Source organism: Haemaphysalis longicornis, unplaced genomic scaffold, assembly GCF_048455015.1.
Source record: "Haemaphysalis longicornis isolate Haplotype H1 unplaced genomic scaffold, Haemaphysalis longicornis Haplotype H1 scaffold_16, whole genome shotgun sequence".
Taxonomy (NCBI): Eukaryota; Metazoa; Arthropoda; class Arachnida; order Ixodida; family Ixodidae; genus Haemaphysalis; species Haemaphysalis longicornis.
In genome coordinates, this window is record NW_027526266.1 from 15,149,345 (window position 1) to 15,167,747 (window position 18,403).

Here is an 18,403-nt window from a genome sequence, read left to right on the forward strand (position 1 = left end):
TCTGGCTGGCACGTTCCTCGAAGGCGACAAAGGAAAGGGTGGTGAGTTGAAGGAGGAGTGTAAGAATGTTTACGCATAAGATGAGAATAATACAAGCTTTTCTTCTCTTTCATTTGAACATGATAGATGAAAAGCGTAAATTGTGACGAGATGGCCGAGTGTCCAGTTGACCTAAATTACGAGTTTCCCTAGTGCGAGATGGCCTATGTCGACTTGCCCTATGTGACGAATTGACCTATGACGAGTTGGCTGCGACGAGTTCACTTTTGACGAGTTCTCCTAGACCCCAACGGTTGGAGAATATTGTTGGTTTCCAACACACGAGTGACTAACTATATGAATTTAGAATTAGTAAGCAGTATTTCTCTCAACTCTTGATTTTAGGTGCACAACAAGACCTTTGATGTTTACGTAAACATTGATGAGAACACAGTTCTCGAAGAAAACTGTCTGATCCGAGTCCTTGACGTGTGCGTTGTGGCCGAGGGTGGCACAACGGTTGGAGCTGGCATCATGCCGTGAGTGTGCAGCTTTACTCTTCCTGCCTTTTTTTTTTTTTTTTTGTCTGCATGCTTGCTACTGGTAGTTGCAGCTGTGCAGGATTACTCTTCTAAGACCGGGTTCAGACTGCTGTCGCAACTGTCATAATATGTTTAAATAATGACGTCATTTCACCTCTCAGCCAACCAACTGCCTGAAACCCCGTTTTTGTACGCCCATAGCGCTCGATATGGCTTTTGCGTCGGTAGTCTGAACATAGCAGCTTAAGTGTGCAATGCAAACTGTAATTGCTGACACTTCCATTCTCTTCCACTCTGTACAAGCCTGCTGCTGCCCATAAGATTTTGATACTACCTTTGATTCTCATGCCGATGCAACGGAGTGGGTGTAGATTCCCTCCTAATAAGCTTTGTGGAAACCTTTGCTGTTACAATGTCTTGGCAGGATTTATGTAGGATGCTTATTACTGTTAGGCGAAAATTCCCAGTGCTCACGTAAGTAAGAGAATGCTCATTGAATGTATGACAGGTTCAAAGCTTCATGCAGTGTGTTGACATTGATATCGGTAAAAAAAACTGAGTCACTTTGTCCTGCAGAAGGGGATGGCCAACGAGGCTGTTGAAAATGATGCCACTATGTAACAGCACTGTTTACAGATTAAGAACGTTAAAAGAACATGCAAGAGCCTTTGCAACTATCCCTTAGACCTTTAGTTCTTTAAAATTTGCTCTGCAACGTCTGCGTATTTTCATGTGTGTTTGTGATGGAATGAGTGGATGGAATCAAGGATTGAAAGGCCTGCAAATACTGGCTTTTTTTTTTTTTTTTGATGTATCTTTTCAGAAGTGTGTCATTTTCACCGGGGGTTAGCAGTTCCCACGAGGCTACACCGTAAACGTCAAGTGCTTGCAGGAGAAGTACCGCCAGCTACAGGTTTCCAGAGCTTCCCTTCGATATTAAAGCGCGGATTAACGACGTGAAGGATGGAAGAGTGCCACGCAACTTGCGCAAGAGAATTATCGAATTCCTGTGGTTCGACCTTGCAAAGTATGACATGTAAGTTGGGTTTATTTGCATTAATGTTCGTTAATTCTAATTACACCGATAACTGATGTGGATTTGCATTTTCCGTTTTGGTTAATTTTGCTTGGGTGCAGAGTATCCCAGCTCTTAAATGATGTAGTTGAATTGATTTTGCATGTTTTTTTCTGAATTTAGCTTAATCAAATGAAACAGTAGTTTTTTTCTTATCCTGAAAAATGTATGCACAGAGATACTACTAAGGTTGTTCTTTGGATAGTTACTTAAGTAAGCGTGCTTTTGTAACTAAACCTCGCAATGTGCGACCATTGGTGATTGCTATTTAGGAAAACTGAGCAACAGATTTGCTGGACAGCCTGAAACAGAGTAATATATGTAAGTAATGCAGACATTTTTCTATCACGACAAAAAAGGGGAGGCTGGTGCCAGATAGGGTGCCAGCTACTCCTTTTCACGTGAGCCTAAATATTTTTACAAATTTTTACCAATCATTTTCTTTGAAATTTATCAGTACAGCTGTAGTAGCGCCACACCAATGTACATGTACACAGTGCAAAGGATGCATGCTGGGGTGTGCAAACGCAATATTAAGAAGTGTCATAGTCCAGGCAAGTGACGGACAGACAGATGGAAAACTTGAATTGGCAACATCTGTGGCAGTTAGGCCGGCAACGTCTTTGCCGTCGTAGGCAAGCAACAAAAACTGGTGCCACGATGTCTGGGTATACCTGTGCCCGGGTCTCTGCAGTGTATATCTTTAGCCATGCTACCAGCAAGTGCAACGCTAAGGCCAGTAGTTATGGTCTGTAAAAATTTTACATTGGGCAGTAAATTTATTTCAGCAGAGTCCGGCCGTCCCTTTTGGCAGTCCAGTTGTGACTGGAGTGACCAATTTAAACTCCTAGGGTGATAAATAGTTAATTCATCATTAATGCGAATGAAGTTGGTATAAAAAGCTTGAAAAGTAGAAAGACGGTCGCTGTCTGCGTGCTGAGGTTTTTTAACGTGCTTTTTGTACTGGCTTTAATTAACAATGTGATTTAAATCTCATGCACTACTTCAGTAAAGACACTTTTATATCTTATTCTGCTCTGCTTACTTCCAGGTACCCTGACAGGCTATACGATGAAGTTGCGATGGAGCTAGTAAATCGGTACCCACAGCTCGAAGATGCAACTGACCCAAAGAATGCAAGTTTCTTTGCCCAGTTCACAATTACTTTAATTAGTAGTTTTCTTAAAGAACCCCTGCAACACTTCGGGCTGTTTTCAAGCACTACGTCTGTGCTTTGTGTCATGCAGAGGTAGATTCAAAAAGAATTCAGATCCGTGGAGAAATGACAGTTATTGAATTTTTAAATTTAAAAATTAAGGCAAATTGAGTGCTACCCTCTTCTCAAAATCCAGAGGACCACTGCTCACAGAGGACCACTGCTCAGAGCAGCGAAACATTAGGCATTACAGAAGTTTTAAACCTCTGTGGCCCGACTTTGACGGTCTGTGCTTCTTGACAGTGTGGTTCAGTGGCACTGTGTTGATATGGTGGCTAGAATAGTGGCAGCCGGTACGAGAGGATGACACACGAAAATGGCAGTCATATACTTGTCGCTGCGTTAATGTGGGTTTTTATTTGAACTTTCTACCATCCAGAAGAACTGCGAGTTGGGCGTGTTGGTATAGGTTCATGATGGCTACAGCGCAAACAAAACTGACAAGAAAGGACACAGGACAGAGCGCTACTAGCGACTGAAAAGTTTAATCGTGAACACACATACATAAATACATGCACTCAAAGCCACCGTCATCACATCGTGTACATTACAATCAACCACACCTGCAAGATCGCGAGGAAACAACAAACACAACACTGCATATAATCACACGACGTGTGTATTAACCCAGAATAATGGCACTGCACACTCCATCAGCTTTTTCCCAAAAAAGCAAACTCGGCGTCTGATAACATGACGGACGATTGGCTGACACATGTATTCCCTCCTTTCTTGATGCGAAAAGCTTCTATTAGCTCTGTTGTGGCCCGCTTTCTGTGTTTGTGAAGAACGATTATGTGTGGCAACTCAGGACGGCACGTGGGCCCCCCGGGGTTGTGGTTGCCATCAATGTGAGTGTGTGGCAAATCCGGACGGCCCGTGCACTCTTTGCAATGTTGGGCCTATGTATTTTGTACCACATTTGAAAGGAATTCTGTACACAATGTCTTTACGGCACTCTACAAATTTAACACCATGTTTTACCGCGCAGCCTTCCATTTTTCTCTCTGTCTTGTTCGCCAATCTTTGCACCGCTGGGCAAATCTTGGCCAATTTGTTTTGGGCTGAGAACACGACGCGCTCGCCATACTTTGAAGCCACTTCCTTCAGGCGATGTGAAACCCCATGTAGGTATGGAATGACTGCTAACATATTAGTCTGAAATCCTGCTATTTTTTCCCTGCATTGAGCTGTGCTGACAACCTTCTGAATCTCGCGACAATTCTTTTGATACGCCAAAAGAACAGATTCATCTGGGTGACCGCTGCTCTTAACCAGTCTGCCTGGGTGGCAACACATTTTCTACATAACGTTCGCACGATTTATTCAACGCTGATTTTATGCAGGAAAAGGCCACACCGTGCTTCACCAGCTTCGAATGGGCTGATTCATAGCTGAGTAAATAAATCCTTGTGCGCGTCGTGTTCTCAGCCCAAAACAAATTGGCCAAGATTTGCCCAGCGGTAAAACATGGTGTTAAATTTGTAGAGTGCCGTAAAGACGTTGTGTACAGAATTCCTTTCAAATGTGGTACAAAATACATAGGCCCAACATTGCAAAGAGTGCACGGGCCGTCCGGATTTGCCACACACTCACATTGATGGCAACCACAACCCCGGGGGGCCCACGTGCCGTCCTGAGTTGCCACACATAATCGTTCTTCACAAACACAGAAAGCGGGCCACAACAGAGCTAATAGAAGCTTTTCGCATCAAGAAAGGAGGGAATACATGTGTCAGCCAATCGTCCGTCATGTTATCAGACGCCGAGTTTGCTTTTTTGGGAAAAAGCTGATGGAGTGTGCAGTGCCATTATTCTGGGTTTGTACACACGTCGTGTGATTATATGCAGTGTTGTGTTTGTTGTTTCCTCGCGATCTTGCAGGTGTGGTTGATTGTAATGTACACGATGTGATGACGGTGGCTTTGAGTGCATGTATTTATGTATGTGTGTTCACGATTAAACTTTTCAGTCGCTAGTAGCGTATTTTTTATTTGTTTTCTGAAATTAAACCTTGCTATCTAAGCTATCACCTTTCCTCCATCTTTATCTTTGCACAACCTTTGTAGGTAACTTACTAAGGCTTGACATTGGGCTAGTTGGGTACACATTATTTACACTAAAAACAGCGCAGGGACGAGGACGGAAGAAGTGACAAACTAGAGCGCTCTACTTTGTCACTTCTTCCGTCCTCATCCTGCGCTGTTTTTAGTGTAAATAATTTTGTAGGTAGGGCAGTAACGGCATACATGCTCTAATACTTCATGTTTTCTGGATTTTTTTTGTGCAGTTCACATGGAAATCCAGCCTCAAATTTAAGGCAAAGAACACAAGGAAAACCGTTCCTCCAGGCACCCATGCCCAAGTGGACGCAAACAGGGCAAAGGCTCAATTAATGAAGCAAAAAAAAGCAGGCCGACCTGTGGACGCTGGAGCAAAACCGAAGTTTTGCTCGCGAAAGGTAAGGGACTTGCCAGAAGTTTTATTTTAGTACTAATTTAACAACTAGTAGAGCTTTTATTGACTGAAGGAAAGGTGGTGGGGACGGATTGAAAATTGGCTGCCTTAATCTGAGCAACCAAAAAAAGAAGCAAAAATGCCCTCGCGTATTCGGCAAAGGTTAAAGCTCCCCAGGTGGTCAAAATTGATCCAGAGTCTTCCACTACGGCGCACCTCATCGCCTATGTTGCGTCAGTGCATTAAACCTTGCAATCAATAGTCTGAGCAACCGCCAGGAGCCCCGATGAAGTACATCGCGAGTTCATGCTGTTGCGGGCAATTTGTTGCAACAGGGGGCTCCTTCCACATAAAAAAGGGTAAAGCATGGGGGACGTGAAGGGGTCTGGGGTGAGGTACAGATAGTCGGTTGAGTGGGTAGGGGCACGTTTGTGCCTCTTGAATGTGTGTTTGCTCACAATAGGCAAGCTGGGGGTGGGTAGGAGGAAAAGTACAGCAGGAGGCAAGGTCAGCTATGTGAGGGGGGGAGGAGGGGGAGGAGAACCAGGGTCTACATCACAGGCGTCAACAGGAGCATGGAGGAGCATATTGCAGGCAAGCTGATTAGCGTATTTTAGGGGCAAAGCCTCCTAGGGGCTCGGGCTGTCAGCATCTCATGTTGCCATCGATGTAGTCGCGCTACTAAAGCACCGGGACACGTGTTGACGCCTCGTGCTAGAACATAGCACATAGTAAATAACTCACCGGGACACGCGTTTTACAATGCCTCGCGCTACAACGCTTTGTGCTTCAAGAAGCTGTGTACCTCTACCCCCAACGATTTCACCGACGTGGGCAAAGGCGACAAGGCATTAAGAATGCCCTTACACACTGCATGCTTCGCCCCTCCCCAGGGTTTCACGCTAGTGGAGATGGCCCTGGATTTTTCTGAGAGCGCAACAGAACACTTCATTTTTTTTTCCATTGCAATGCCGGCATCAGCAAGGTATCTGTTGTTCATGTTTAAGCTCCTTAACGTTGTTCAGAAAGTAGAGGTGAGACCTTGAGAGGTTATAACATGCTGACTTTGAGTTTGCGTAGTTGTCTGAGGGCACAGGTGCAGTTGTCAGGGGTAGAAAAGGTGATGGTGGGTAGAACAGCACACACGAGTGTTTTGAGCGGTTTTCTTCATGCAATAAGCAGCACAGGTGGTTCTATGGTTGTCCCTTTGGTGGGAAATAAGGGCCATGGGATTAATTTGGAGAATCTTGCTCTCTAGTGTAACGGGCTGAGGCTGGTTGGGGTGTGTATCATAGTTCACGAAAGATGACGCAACCTGTTCTATACGCGGGAACAAGTTAAGAACGGCAATAGCTCATGTAGGGTACCACTCCGCCTAAACGACGGACCTGGATATCAACGGACGCGCGCATTTTGAAAGGAGATTGCTATGTCAAGTAGTTTAATTGTCGTCACTGCAGTAGCTTATAAGCATGTCAAGTCCGCAAAATCAGGGGAACGGCTCGTGCCATGCTCAAAATATTCCCACTAACGCACTACTTGCGCCGCACAGAGCAACATCTGGGGTGATGAGGCACAGCGGCAACTTCCGTTGCCGTTCTTAAGTTGTAACCAAGTATAGCTTGCAACCGATATTGTTTCTGATTTTTTTGGTGTAGCAGAAAAAGGTGTACTGTGGAAGGGTGGTACCTGTTTCTCATCTCAGGCATTGTAATGTTTCCTAAATTCGTTGTTCCCAAAGCCAAGGCATTCTTTATGGCAGGTGCTACCTTAACCAGCTTGCTAGGAAATTACGAAGTCTACAGGCAATCTACAGGTGTGCAGTCCACAGACCTCTATATGCCAAATAAATAACCGTTCAATTGGTAGAACTTTTAAAATTGTTGCTTATGGACGAAGTGGTATAATAAGTGTAATTTTTTTTTCTAGGCCACCTTCCCAAGAGGAGGTCTTGGTGAAGGGGAAGATGAGAGGAGTGTCAGCGGCCACATTGACCTGATGAGGAGGGAAGTCAGGAAAGCAGGAGGAGGAGACGCCGAAAAGGTGGCGCAGTCCATGGAGATGACATTCTTCGCTAGGAGGAAGCTGATAGAAGGAGAGAAGCCATCGCTCGAAGAACTTTTCCATGTGTACCCTGCTTTGAGGGGGGAACGTGAGGTAATTCCTTACTTAGTATATTGCTCTTTTATATATTAAAAATTAGACTTGTGGTGCTCTTCATCACAAATGCTGTCCAATTAAGCATGGGATGTTATTACCGAATAACGCGGACTTTAGGTTAAGCCGGAATATGGGTTGACCCCCTTATACCTTTACCGGAAAATGTGAAAAAATGATTAGGTACACAACATACATTTATTGAGACCATAACTTGTTTCGTCTAACATTATTTGTTTAAAACTGTCTGAAATATAACCAGATGACTGATTCTGGCTGGCTGTTGCCCACACAGCAAGTTTTCCTCAGTACAGTCCAGGGAATTGCTTCTGCAGCACTTCTTGAAGTAAGCGCAAAGCATGGGACACTCAGGTGCACACCATAGCGAGAGCCAGTCAGTGCAGGTGGCCAGCAACCATCTTGGGGCATCCATTCATGGAGACGTCGCATGACGCTCGTGGATAGAAGTCACCACTTTGTAAGCAGCACAGGTGCACAGAGCAGCGCCCATGAAACAAGGTCTTCCGAGTGTTGCATACTGCGAGGTGCCCCTTCAGCTAACGCCAGTACCGTACCTTTCTCCTGGAGACACCGAACTGGTGCAAGGTGGACATGTTGTTGGCTTTGAAAACACCCAACTTTTCTTTTAAATGTTGTTGTGCATGGGTGCCAAGTTCCTTAACTCTTTTAGCAAGAAGAAAATAGCACGCACATATTCACTGACAGCGAGAGAAGCAACGAAACAAAAAGTGGCGGTGCATCCGATTGATGATGGGGGCAATGGTGCCTTGTAGTTTGGATGGGCTCGATGGGCTGCTCGGTTGCCAGATGACGCCTAGAATTATGCCAGTGACTGCTATATAGGTTGAGGGGTGACTTTTTGGCAAAGTTTTCCGTAAAATATCTCTACCTATATTCCGCCTTATATGGTAAAGCCAGCCTTGCATGCATTCACTTAAAATTTGCGCCCCTTTGCCACGAAAAACATGACAATCATTGTCAAATTTTCGCGGCTAGGGAGTGGCCACGCGAATCATGATCATAATCATAGCATAACTATCGTAAGCATGAATTTTTTAATGCTGTTCGAAGTGGGCACAGAGTTGATTGGACGGAAAAAGTTCACCATCCCTGTTAGAAAGGCTTTGGAAAGACAGGAAGTCTGATTTGTGGATTTCAAGCATTATAGAAAGGCCAGATGAGATATTAACGCTATGGTGTTTTACCTAACAGGTGTACAGAGAGTTCCACAGGCTTACAGGAGTAAATGTTGAAGTTGACCTCCCAGCAGTCGTTGAGAAGTATGGGAGCCGCGTACTGAGCTTGGCATTTGACAGCCGGAAGAAGGCGAAGATGCCTGATGCAGCCGACAGCTGTAAGTATTAAACACTTCATCTTCGGTCAGTTTGCCATATTCATCTGGCAAATAAAAATGTGCCTTTTAGCCGTCATGATGTCATTTGCATACACGTTTGCTTTCTAGCATCAATTGACCTTAGTTCTGTTTTGTTTAAATGTCATTAGATACATAACACAACTGCATAACCAACTTTTTGCTTGGTTAAAAATGTGTCGTTTCCACTGCAGTACCTTAATGCTGTAGCTGTTTCAAAGTGCCAAACACTGCGGTATTTTTTAACAAACTTATTTGGTCACGAGTAAGATGCGATGTACAGCTTCATAATTGATGGGGATTAGGAATGCGGCTGTGCGGCGTTTATTTTCTGCTTGCCTCTTGTTGCCCTCCATGATTCGGCACTGATCCCATGATTAATTCCGGTAACGGGAGGCTGACAGTTTTGCTGAAAAATTGCTTGTCTTCAAGCCACCCTTTTTGATAACACCAAGTACTTGCAGGTGGGCCTGAGGTTGCAGGTTTACTTGTCGGTCTGGCTGCTTTTTCTGGTAGAGGTTGAAAAGAAAGAGGAGGAGGACCAGGCTGTTGGTTTAAAATTTCAATAGGTGATGAGGACCCCGATGCTTTAAATTAATCTGTGGTCTCGTTCTTGTTTATGCTGGTCAGTTATTTCGGCAACTTGTGAAATCCCAATTTGTAACATACCGTACTTACCCGATTTTCCTGGCAAAAAAAAAAAACTGAAAAAACTTGCACCTCCGATCCACGGAACTTTGTTACCCAGAAAAACGAATGCGAGAGAAACGGCTGATTTATTTCACAAAGTAATCTCACTCATCTTACTCCTTGTCGCTCTTTGAGAGTTCCTTCCTTTTCGCATTCCGCTGACCACAATATCTCGTCCTTGGTGCCAACCCGTTCGCGATGCCACACTTCTGAACGAACGTTCAACCATGGTCCATGGGATCGTGACTCACACGCACGTCCATCCCGCAAGCTTCTCCAGAGGCGCGCGCTTAGGGCAACCGCTAGTTTTGGGCGCGTCAGTGCTGCTTGTAAGCCACTCGTGGAAGTGGCGTACCGTCGTTGCCGCTGCTGCTATTTCTGTTATCAAGTGCACAAGAGGAACGATTTGACGATTTGTGTGAACGCCGAGAGAAAAGCCTTGGCGCCTAGGCTTCCTCCATACCAAAAATAGTTAAAAGCTTTGGCGCCATCTTGAGATGGCGATGGGTGGGACGAAATTTCCGCTGTTTCGGCAGTTTCGGTTTCGTATCCGATTCTAACGCGCATGCGATTTTTCCGTGAAAAAATGCGAGTTAGAATCGGGTAAGTACGGTAAGCAGCCATGTAAATGCTTCCTTTTTTTCTAGTTTGTCAAGCATTCACTGGTTAATTCTAGTAAACAGAGGCTGTAATTTACATAATGTACTTGCAGGTGTAAAGTGTTGTTGTGGTCTCCCTGAAATTCTCCTTATGCAATAGTGTCAATTTCCTTATGTATGCTCTTTCTACAGATGGCTTTTCAGTGGCAGTTTTGTCAAGCCTGCCCCTTCTGGTAAAAGAAAAGCCAGAGGCCTTGCTGTCAAAGCTGGTATGCATATTTTTCTTCTGTATGTTGAGTAAGTGAAATCCAGTGTGGTGCTTGTGAATTATGCTAAATATTCTATGTGTAGGCCTGCCAAGCTGTATCTGTGTTTTATGTGGAGCTTTCATATCTTTTTTCCCTCTACAACTGTTTAGGTGAGATTTTTCGGGCCGTCAGTGTGCCAAACATTTCCCATTGATAGGTATCCCGTGCATTTACTGGATACGGCAGAAACTATGAAAACAGCTGTTGCTCCTGCTGCAGGGACATCTAGTAGGTAGTCCAGCTTGGTATTTCAGCACCTAGTCTTGTTTGACAATCAGTAAAACTGCATTACTGTTCTGTGTGATCACAACAGCTGTTTGAGCAGAGCACTACAGAGTAAATGCAAAGGGAGCGAAAAGTGCAGTCCCACATACTGCACATGTTGCTCATGCCGTACCTAGGTCTCTTATTTTGGGGGTGGTGGAGGTCAAACACTGATACAGGCAAGGCAAGAAATCGCCTGCAAACAGAACATCCCCCTCGGGGATAAATCCCCCTCAGGGATAAATTTAGCTCTGGATTTAAAGGGGCCATGAAGACAAAGTACAAGTTTGGTTCATTTGCCCGACAACAATAATGCTATTTTTTATTGCAAGCTTAAAAAAATATTCAGGATATTAAGGGGAACAGATGAAGCAGTGGCTGGTCCCCAGCCGTTTTCCTGCAACACCTCTGACATCGCAGCATCTTGTTTGTGCAATGGGCAGCCACTGACCAAAGCAAATGCCAATTTAAACATGAATGGGTGATTATAGTGCAATGTTCCTGATTGCAGGATTTAACCCACCTATGCAATGAAAGCAACGCATATCACTTGAATGGTAACGTGCAGTTCACACACTGAAAACTATGGTTTTAGTGCTGTCCACTCTTTGTATCAGGCCTGCACATTATCTGTCGCAGTAGCGTGAAATTTGAACGCTTTTCAATGTTTCTTGTTTTCTTCAGTTAAAAAAAGGTCTTCTGTGGCTGGAATGAAGCTGAGTGAGTTACCCAAGGATAGTTCTTTCAAATTGAATAAAGTTTTCTTTTGTCTTCATGACCTCTGTAACTGCAGGCTTGGGGAGTGCTGGAAGCTAAAGCTAATACAGTAAAAATTGCTAGAAATGCCAGGTTAAAAAAAAACACATTTTTAGTAAGGCTACATCTTGAGAACTGCATTATGAAAGCATGGATATGGCTTTAAAGTAAAAGATCCTTACTTTGAATTCGAAGGGGACCATAAAATTGTTCAAATTAAGCGGAGTTCGAATTAGCGGGTGGGCACTTCAAACGAATCGACATCGTGTCACACTGCGCGGGCAGAATGCAATGAAGCCACCTTTGGAATCGTTATCACTGATTAGGCGCTACTACACGTTTGTTGCGCACGCCCCGTGATCGCAGGCCCAAAGCAGCGACTGCGGCACAAAGAAAACCTGCATCAGTGTGCACCATTGCAGCGAAATAAGCCATCGCAGCAGCAAAGCGAGCGCGCTACGCTGTTGTTTTTCTGTTTCATTGCGTTGCATCTCAAGTAGTTTTGGTTTGTTTTGGATGTGCAACACATTGTAAATTCTCTGGGCCGACAACTTCTGAGAGGAGCGAAGGAAACCAAGGGATCCCAGTTCGAATTAACTGTTCTGGGTGCAGCAGAGTTCGAATTATCGGGCGTTTCCCCCCACTGAAATATACAGGGCTTTGTCGGGACCAGGGTGTCAGTTCGAATTAACGAGCCTTTAATGTATTTGACTCTTAGTGTTTAGCTACTGTCATGGAAAAAATCAGCATGAATGGCATTGTAGACAAGTGTGGGATGCACTAGGGTTTTTGCTGGACTTTGCTTGCCCCTTTTACTGAAGTCACAATGCCTGAAGCAATGACTCATAACAAACACTTAGTGCAAATATTCGAAGCATTCCAGGCACTCGACTAGCCAGCCATTGCGAGCACATCAGCAGTTTCTGCAGACGTTAAAAAACTGCCACATAGTGGAGTGGAGTGCTGACCTCCAGAACATGAGGGCCTGAAAATTTTGGTGTAGTAACCATCACAGCAATTCAAATTTGCTAAAGAAGGGAGCATTTTGCCTCTTCAGTAGACAATTGTGAATGTCACATTGATGAATCGTTAACATAGCCACTAAATTGTTAGCTTAAAGTGCAAGACTACTAATTAGCCACTTGTTTTCCTGAGAATCGCTTTGTGCAGTGGTTGGGTAAGGCAGGTCATGCAGTGAATGTGTCCGCTGAGGAAGGAAGAGCAAAATACTGTTACTTGTGTTACCCCTGGTACTTTCATTTCTGTGCTTTTTATGCAGGAGCCAGGAGAGACCTCCCCGTACCCCACAATAGTGTTCTCGGGCCACACTGCAGAGGAGTCTGGAGCGGTGACGGTGAATTTCGAGGAACTCCAACTGACAGCCATCGACATAGTAGACGGGTTCGCTTTGCTTTTGGCGGTCTACTGGACCTTCAACATCCAGTATGCCCCAAAGGCAAAGCGGACCTGTCTGCTTTTTGAAATGATGTTGGGGCTACCACCCACCGAGCAGATGGTCTCGGTTATTAAAGCGGCAACTGCCCTTCAGGTGGAGCGACGGGTGTGAAAATGTCACAATAAAGGATGAAGTGCAATGTGAAAACGATTTGTCTGTTTTTCTTGGCTAAGCACAAACGACAGCTTTTTTTTGTAAAGACGCTTTGGTATGTTTACTTGTGAAGTTATTTTACTGTATTTCAGTTTGGAAACATGAAGTAGAGATGGCTGACACTAATGCTGTTGTGGATGCTAAAGTTTAGTCTTGTAAAAGGTAACATCGTGCTGCCTCTGAATAGTAGAGTTTGGTAACATGCAGGTAGTACATAAATCCTGCTCCAAAGGAATACATTAGTTCTGACAAAGAGTAAACTAGCCCTCCTTGAGGAGGCATTGTGGGACTCTGGTTGAAAGAATACAATGATTCTGAAAAGAGTACGCTAACCCTTCCTGGTGAAGTATTGCAAAATGCTGTTTGGTGGAATAAGGTAATTCTGAGGGGTGTAAGTTAACCTTCTTGGCAGAGGTATGGCAAGATTCTGGTAAAGAATTGTATAACTCCCTGACTGGAGGAATTATTCGACCCCTGGTGAGGGAATTGCCGGACGCGGTTCCCGCAACTCCTGTGAGAATACCCCGACACCCTCTCCGCGAGAGGCCGGCGACTCCCTTGCGAAGGTTAAGGCTATTCTTCTAAAAAGGGAGTTGTCTGATGCTGGAAAAGGGAATCGTATATGGGACAAGCGTTTCTATTCCCTTTGGGAATTGGTGGTACTCCTTTAGTTCTTAGAGTGCTGCTCTCTCTCTTGCTGGGCAGATGAAAATGGATTTAAACTTAATCCTTCTAAAAGTACCTGCGTTGTATTCTAAAAAAGGCGGGGCATCCTGCCCGATCCCGTCGTAAAACTCTTTGGTGACTCAATTCCAGTAAAAAGAGAACACAAGTTTTGGGTGTGGTGTTTGACGAGAAACTCACATTCATCCCTCACATAAAACGACTAAAACAATAATGCCTCAAAACAATGAATATTCTGAAAGTCTTATCTTCCTATCCGGCAGCATGACAGCAGCAATGTGGCATGACTACGCCTGGCTTGTTTTTCAGATTCTGCCGCTTACCGTCAGCAATGCGGTGCCCAGTACAGCAGCGGTGGACGTCACTTGAATGAGCCAATCGGACCATCAAAAAGGAGTGACATCGGCAGCGGGCAGCGGGCATATAAAGCCAGCACCTCAACCAGCTACCTTCAGTGGGAGCGGCAGCACGACAGCGGCAATGTGGCATGGCCACGCATGGCTAGCTTTGCAGGTTGGTTATTACTCTCCCGTATCACGATTGCGGTCAAATTGCCTTTCTCTGCTGGAGCTGCCGCTCCCTGTGAAGTGTCTTGAGATTTTGAGCATGTGGTGGTTGGACCTGAAGGTCTTGCTTTCTGGGGACGTAGAAACGAATCCTGGTCCAACTGTGGAAGAATTGCTGGAACAAATTTTGGACAAGCAAAATCAAATGGACAACAGGCTCGCCAATTTGGAAGAAAGCCTCACTAAAATTATGAATCAATCTGCTCGGGTGGAAATTTTAGAAAGAAGAGTTGAAGACGTTAAACGAACAGTTCAGCATCAACAGCAGTGACTAATTGATTTGGAAGACCGGGCACGGCGGAATAATATTATTGTATTTGGTGTCCCCGAGAGTGAAAACGAAAGGCATGAGGACATCGAGCAGAAGGTTGTAAAAAATATCTTTTCTGACAAACTTGGCGTCATATGTTCTCGTCAGTTGAAATAATACATAGGCTTGGTCAAAAGAAACAGTCGCGTGATAGGCCTGTTATACTAAAATTGTAAAATTTCAATGAAAAGGTGGCAATCTTCAAGAACTGCAAAAAACTCAAAGGAACAAAAATCAGTGTTTCTGATGACTACTTGCCGGAAACAGTTGAAAAAAGGTTACTTTGGAAATCGGCGCAGACTGAGAAAGGCGCCAGTGCAAAGGTCAACCTTGTTCACGATAAGCTTTTTATCAATAGTATTGCTTATACATGGCATTTTGAGCAGAACGTGTGCGTGAGACTGCGCAACGAGCGGCCACTTGCTTCCGAAAAAGTTGACTGACGCGCAAGGCAGCCACAGATAAGATTACTTAACATAAATGCCCGAAGCATTGTGAATTAGGTAGAACAACTTCAACAACTTAAATACTTGTCATTGCTCCACGACGCGGAGCTAATTGCCATAACAGAAACGTGGTTGCACAGTGACGTTAGGGACGAGGAAGTATTCCCAGGCAATTACAGTGTGATCCGCAAAGATAGAGCAACACGAGGTGGTGGCGTAGCACTATTAGTGAAGAAGCCACTCAGATATGAAACTGTGTCATCCATAAACGGGCATGAAAGTGTTTTGTGCAAACTGTTTCTTGATACCACCATTTTGATGGTGGGCGTTATCTATAGAACCCCCGGAAGCCCAGTTGAGTTTTTGTATACTCTTGACCAGCACTTAAATACTATAAGGAATGCCAGAAGTAGAGTTATTTTAGCAAAGGACTTTAATTTACCTGGTGTCGATTGGAATGCGGGAATTACGGGATCAGTTGAAAAGCCTAGCGCTGATACAATGTTAGAGATCATGCTTAAGCATAACCTTGTTCAGGTGGTCAAAGAACCAAGCAGGACACAGGGACAAAATAAATTTACGCTGGATTTGCCTTTCTTGACAGACGGAACCTTCATTTGTAATATCGACATACAGGATGGTATATCAGATCATATAACAGTTGTAGCAACTTTAACTATGCGTAATATACAACTAGAAAGAAATCCCTCTGTACATGTGTATAATTTTAATCGTGCTGACGACATGTCAGTTACCGACTACTTAGAATGCGCTCTTGATAATATCCCTGTCGAAGATGATATAAATAGTCTTCGGAAATACTTTGTGTCAGTTGTACGCGCCTGTTTAGAAAAATATGTGCCTAAGAAGGCCAAACGCATCGGAAGACGCAGCCCATGGGTAACTAGGGACATCATTCACTTGAAGCGACGACTGAATTGTGCGCGTAAAAGGATGCCAAGGAGAAGTGAAGAAATAGCTACTCTCAGCACGCAACTCAGAAAGAAACTAAACAGTGCAAAGACGACCTTTTTTTCGACAACGCTTGTGAATTATGTGCAAAACTCGCCTCAAAAATTCTAGACGTACTTATCGGATTCTAAGCGCGACATTAATGAAATCAAGGTAAACGGAAGCGTCTTTAGTAGGCCAGATTTGATCGCTGATGCTTTTAACAGTATGTTTATTTCGGTATTTTCACCTAGCAGTAATAGGCGCCCCTCAGATACGACTGATGCTTTGTCAGTGTGTGGAGATACTAACGATATCGACATTTCCCGAGACGGCATTGTAGCGTTGTTGCTGAAACGGGATACCAAAAAATCTTGTGGTCCCGATGAAATACCCAATCAGTTCCTCAGGCGCTATTGCGAATGGATATCCCATTTCTTGTTGAGAATTTTTGCGGTGTCATTGCGTACTGGAGCTGTACCCGAAGACTGGCTCCTTTCTCGCATTGTACCTGTTTTCAAAGCGGACAATAAGTTATTGCCGGAAAATTATAGACCAATTTACATTACATGCGCAGCGTGTAAAATGTTAGAGCTTATAATATCGAAACATCTAGTTGAATACATTGAAACTAACAACTTATTCTACGGAAAACAGCATGATTTTCGCCGACGCTTGTCGACAGTTATGCAGCTTTTTGAAGTGTCCCATGCGTTCGGCCTTGCAATGAACAACAAGGAGCAAATCGATGTAATAGCCATTGATTTTTCAAAGGCTTTTGATCGGGTGTGCCACACTAAACTTATTGAGAAATTATATAAACTTGAAGTTAACAAGCAAATCGTGAACTGGATTCATGCGTACCTTACCAATAGAAAACAGTATGTCCAAATAGCTGGTGAACGATCATCTTTTTTGCCGGTGTTGTCGCGTGTGCCGCAAGGGTCGGTTTTAGGAACAATTGTGTTTCTTTTATAGGTTAATGACATTGCTAATGACATTCATTTTAAGATTGAACTACGTCTGTTTGCTGATGATTGCCTCATTTATTGTCGCGTCAAGAATGTTCAAGATCAAGTGCTGTTAAACGAAAGCCTTCAAAAAATTTACGACTTGTGTGTTACATGGGACATGAAAACGAATTTCGATAAATCGGCTTACATGACTGTATCTAGCAAGAAAACCCCGTTGCGTTTAACTTACACAATAAATAATATTCCACTTCAGCATGCCAGTAAGCTTAACTATCTCGGGGTCACAATAACGAACAATTTGAACTGGAACGAGCACATTGATTACATCTGCGGATCAGCTCAACGCAAACTCGGTCTGTTAAGGCAAAAGTTAAAAGATGCTACACCTGAGGTCAAGCTCAAGGCGTACCAATCAACTATACGGCCGACACTGGACTACGCTAGTATAGTGTGGGATCCGCACAAAGTGGGTTTGATAAAAAAATTGGAACGGATTCAAAGGCTAGCCGCAAGGTTTATCTTCGGTGCGTACCGAAGAACGCAGTCTGTATCTGCACTATTATCTCGTGGCGGTTTGCCCGAACTGTCAGCGCGCAGAAAAATAGCTAGGCTGAAATTCTTGTACCAACTGTATAATAATAAATTAAACTTGGATTCCAGGCTATACTGGTACCCCCCAGGGCGAGTGTCGCCACGAACATGTCACTCTCATGCTGTGATGCCGTATGTGCCACGCGTTGATGTCTTCAAATTTTCTTTTCTTGTAAAAACTATAGTTGAGTGGAACAACCTTGATGCAGATGTATTTATTGACACACCCACGACTGAATCATTTGAGCGTAAGCTGTCATTGTGTGTTCTCTGAATGCGTTGCTTGTCTATAGCGGAACTGGTGTTACATGCTTGTGGAAAATTATTTTCCTCCCACCTCTGTAACAGCCCGCAAGGGATAACAGTATTGGAAATAAATAAATAAAATAAATAAATCATATGGCGCAGACAAACAACTTTTGCTCCGACTTTATGCCGCGTTGGTGGGGTCATGGTTGGACTACGGAAGTGTTGTGCATGGGTCAGCCACAAAAACAGCACTTAAAATACTCGACCCAGTGCTTCACTTGGAGCTTCGCCTGTCTTGTGGTGCATTTCGTAGCAGTCCTGTCCACAGCCTTTATGCTGAGTGCGACAAATGGTGCTTAGCGTACCAGCGAATTTATGTTGATCTTCTATATGCCTCCAAAATCTCATCAATAAATAACCATCCCTTTAAACCGGTTTTTAATAATACGTCCACAACTATACTCTTTTTAAACCGCCCATAAATTTCTGTTCTCTTGTGTTAAACCGCCCATAAACCACCCATAAATTTCTGTTCTCTTGAAGGTACTTTAGCTAGATTGCGGATAGGCCATACACATGTAACGCAC

The 18,403-nt window shown here is 44.1% G+C and overlaps 1 protein-coding gene and 1 long non-coding RNA gene across 2 annotated transcripts; both read left to right on the plus strand.

The window, feature by feature from the left end:
* Nucleotides 1-384: 384 nt before the first annotated feature.
* Nucleotides 385-2,732, plus strand: LOC144166126 (uncharacterized). Its single transcript, XR_013321589.1, has 3 exons — nucleotides 385-518; nucleotides 1,345-1,557; nucleotides 2,648-2,732. It is a non-coding gene; the product is annotated as an uncharacterized LOC144166126 (long non-coding RNA).
* A 2,376-nt stretch (nucleotides 2,733-5,108) lies between these two features.
* LOC144166040 (uncharacterized) lies at nucleotides 5,109-14,098 on the plus strand. The gene is made up of 6 exons (XM_077695706.1): nucleotides 5,109-5,273; nucleotides 7,199-7,426; nucleotides 8,660-8,801; nucleotides 10,301-10,377; nucleotides 12,716-12,829; nucleotides 14,039-14,098. Exons 1-6 carry the CDS (start codon nucleotides 5,208-5,210, stop codon nucleotides 14,096-14,098), a joined length of 687 nt encoding a protein of 228 aa, XP_077551832.1. The 5' UTR covers nucleotides 5,109-5,207.
* The last annotated feature ends 4,305 nt before the right edge of the window (nucleotides 14,099-18,403 follow it).

Excerpts from the sequence above, each read along its gene's own strand:
- LOC144166040 (XM_077695706.1), top strand. The coding sequence starts at position 5,208 with ATGAAGCAAAAAAAAGCAGGCCGACCTGTGGACGCTGGAGCAAAACCG. Across the intron at positions 8,802-10,300 it reads GCCTGATGCAGCCGACAGCT|ATGGCTTTTCAGTGGCAGTT; the intron begins GTAAGTATTAAA and ends CTCTTTCTACAG. Across the intron at positions 10,378-12,715 it reads AGGCCTTGCTGTCAAAGCTG|GAGCCAGGAGAGACCTCCCC; the intron begins GTATGCATATTT and ends CTTTTTATGCAG.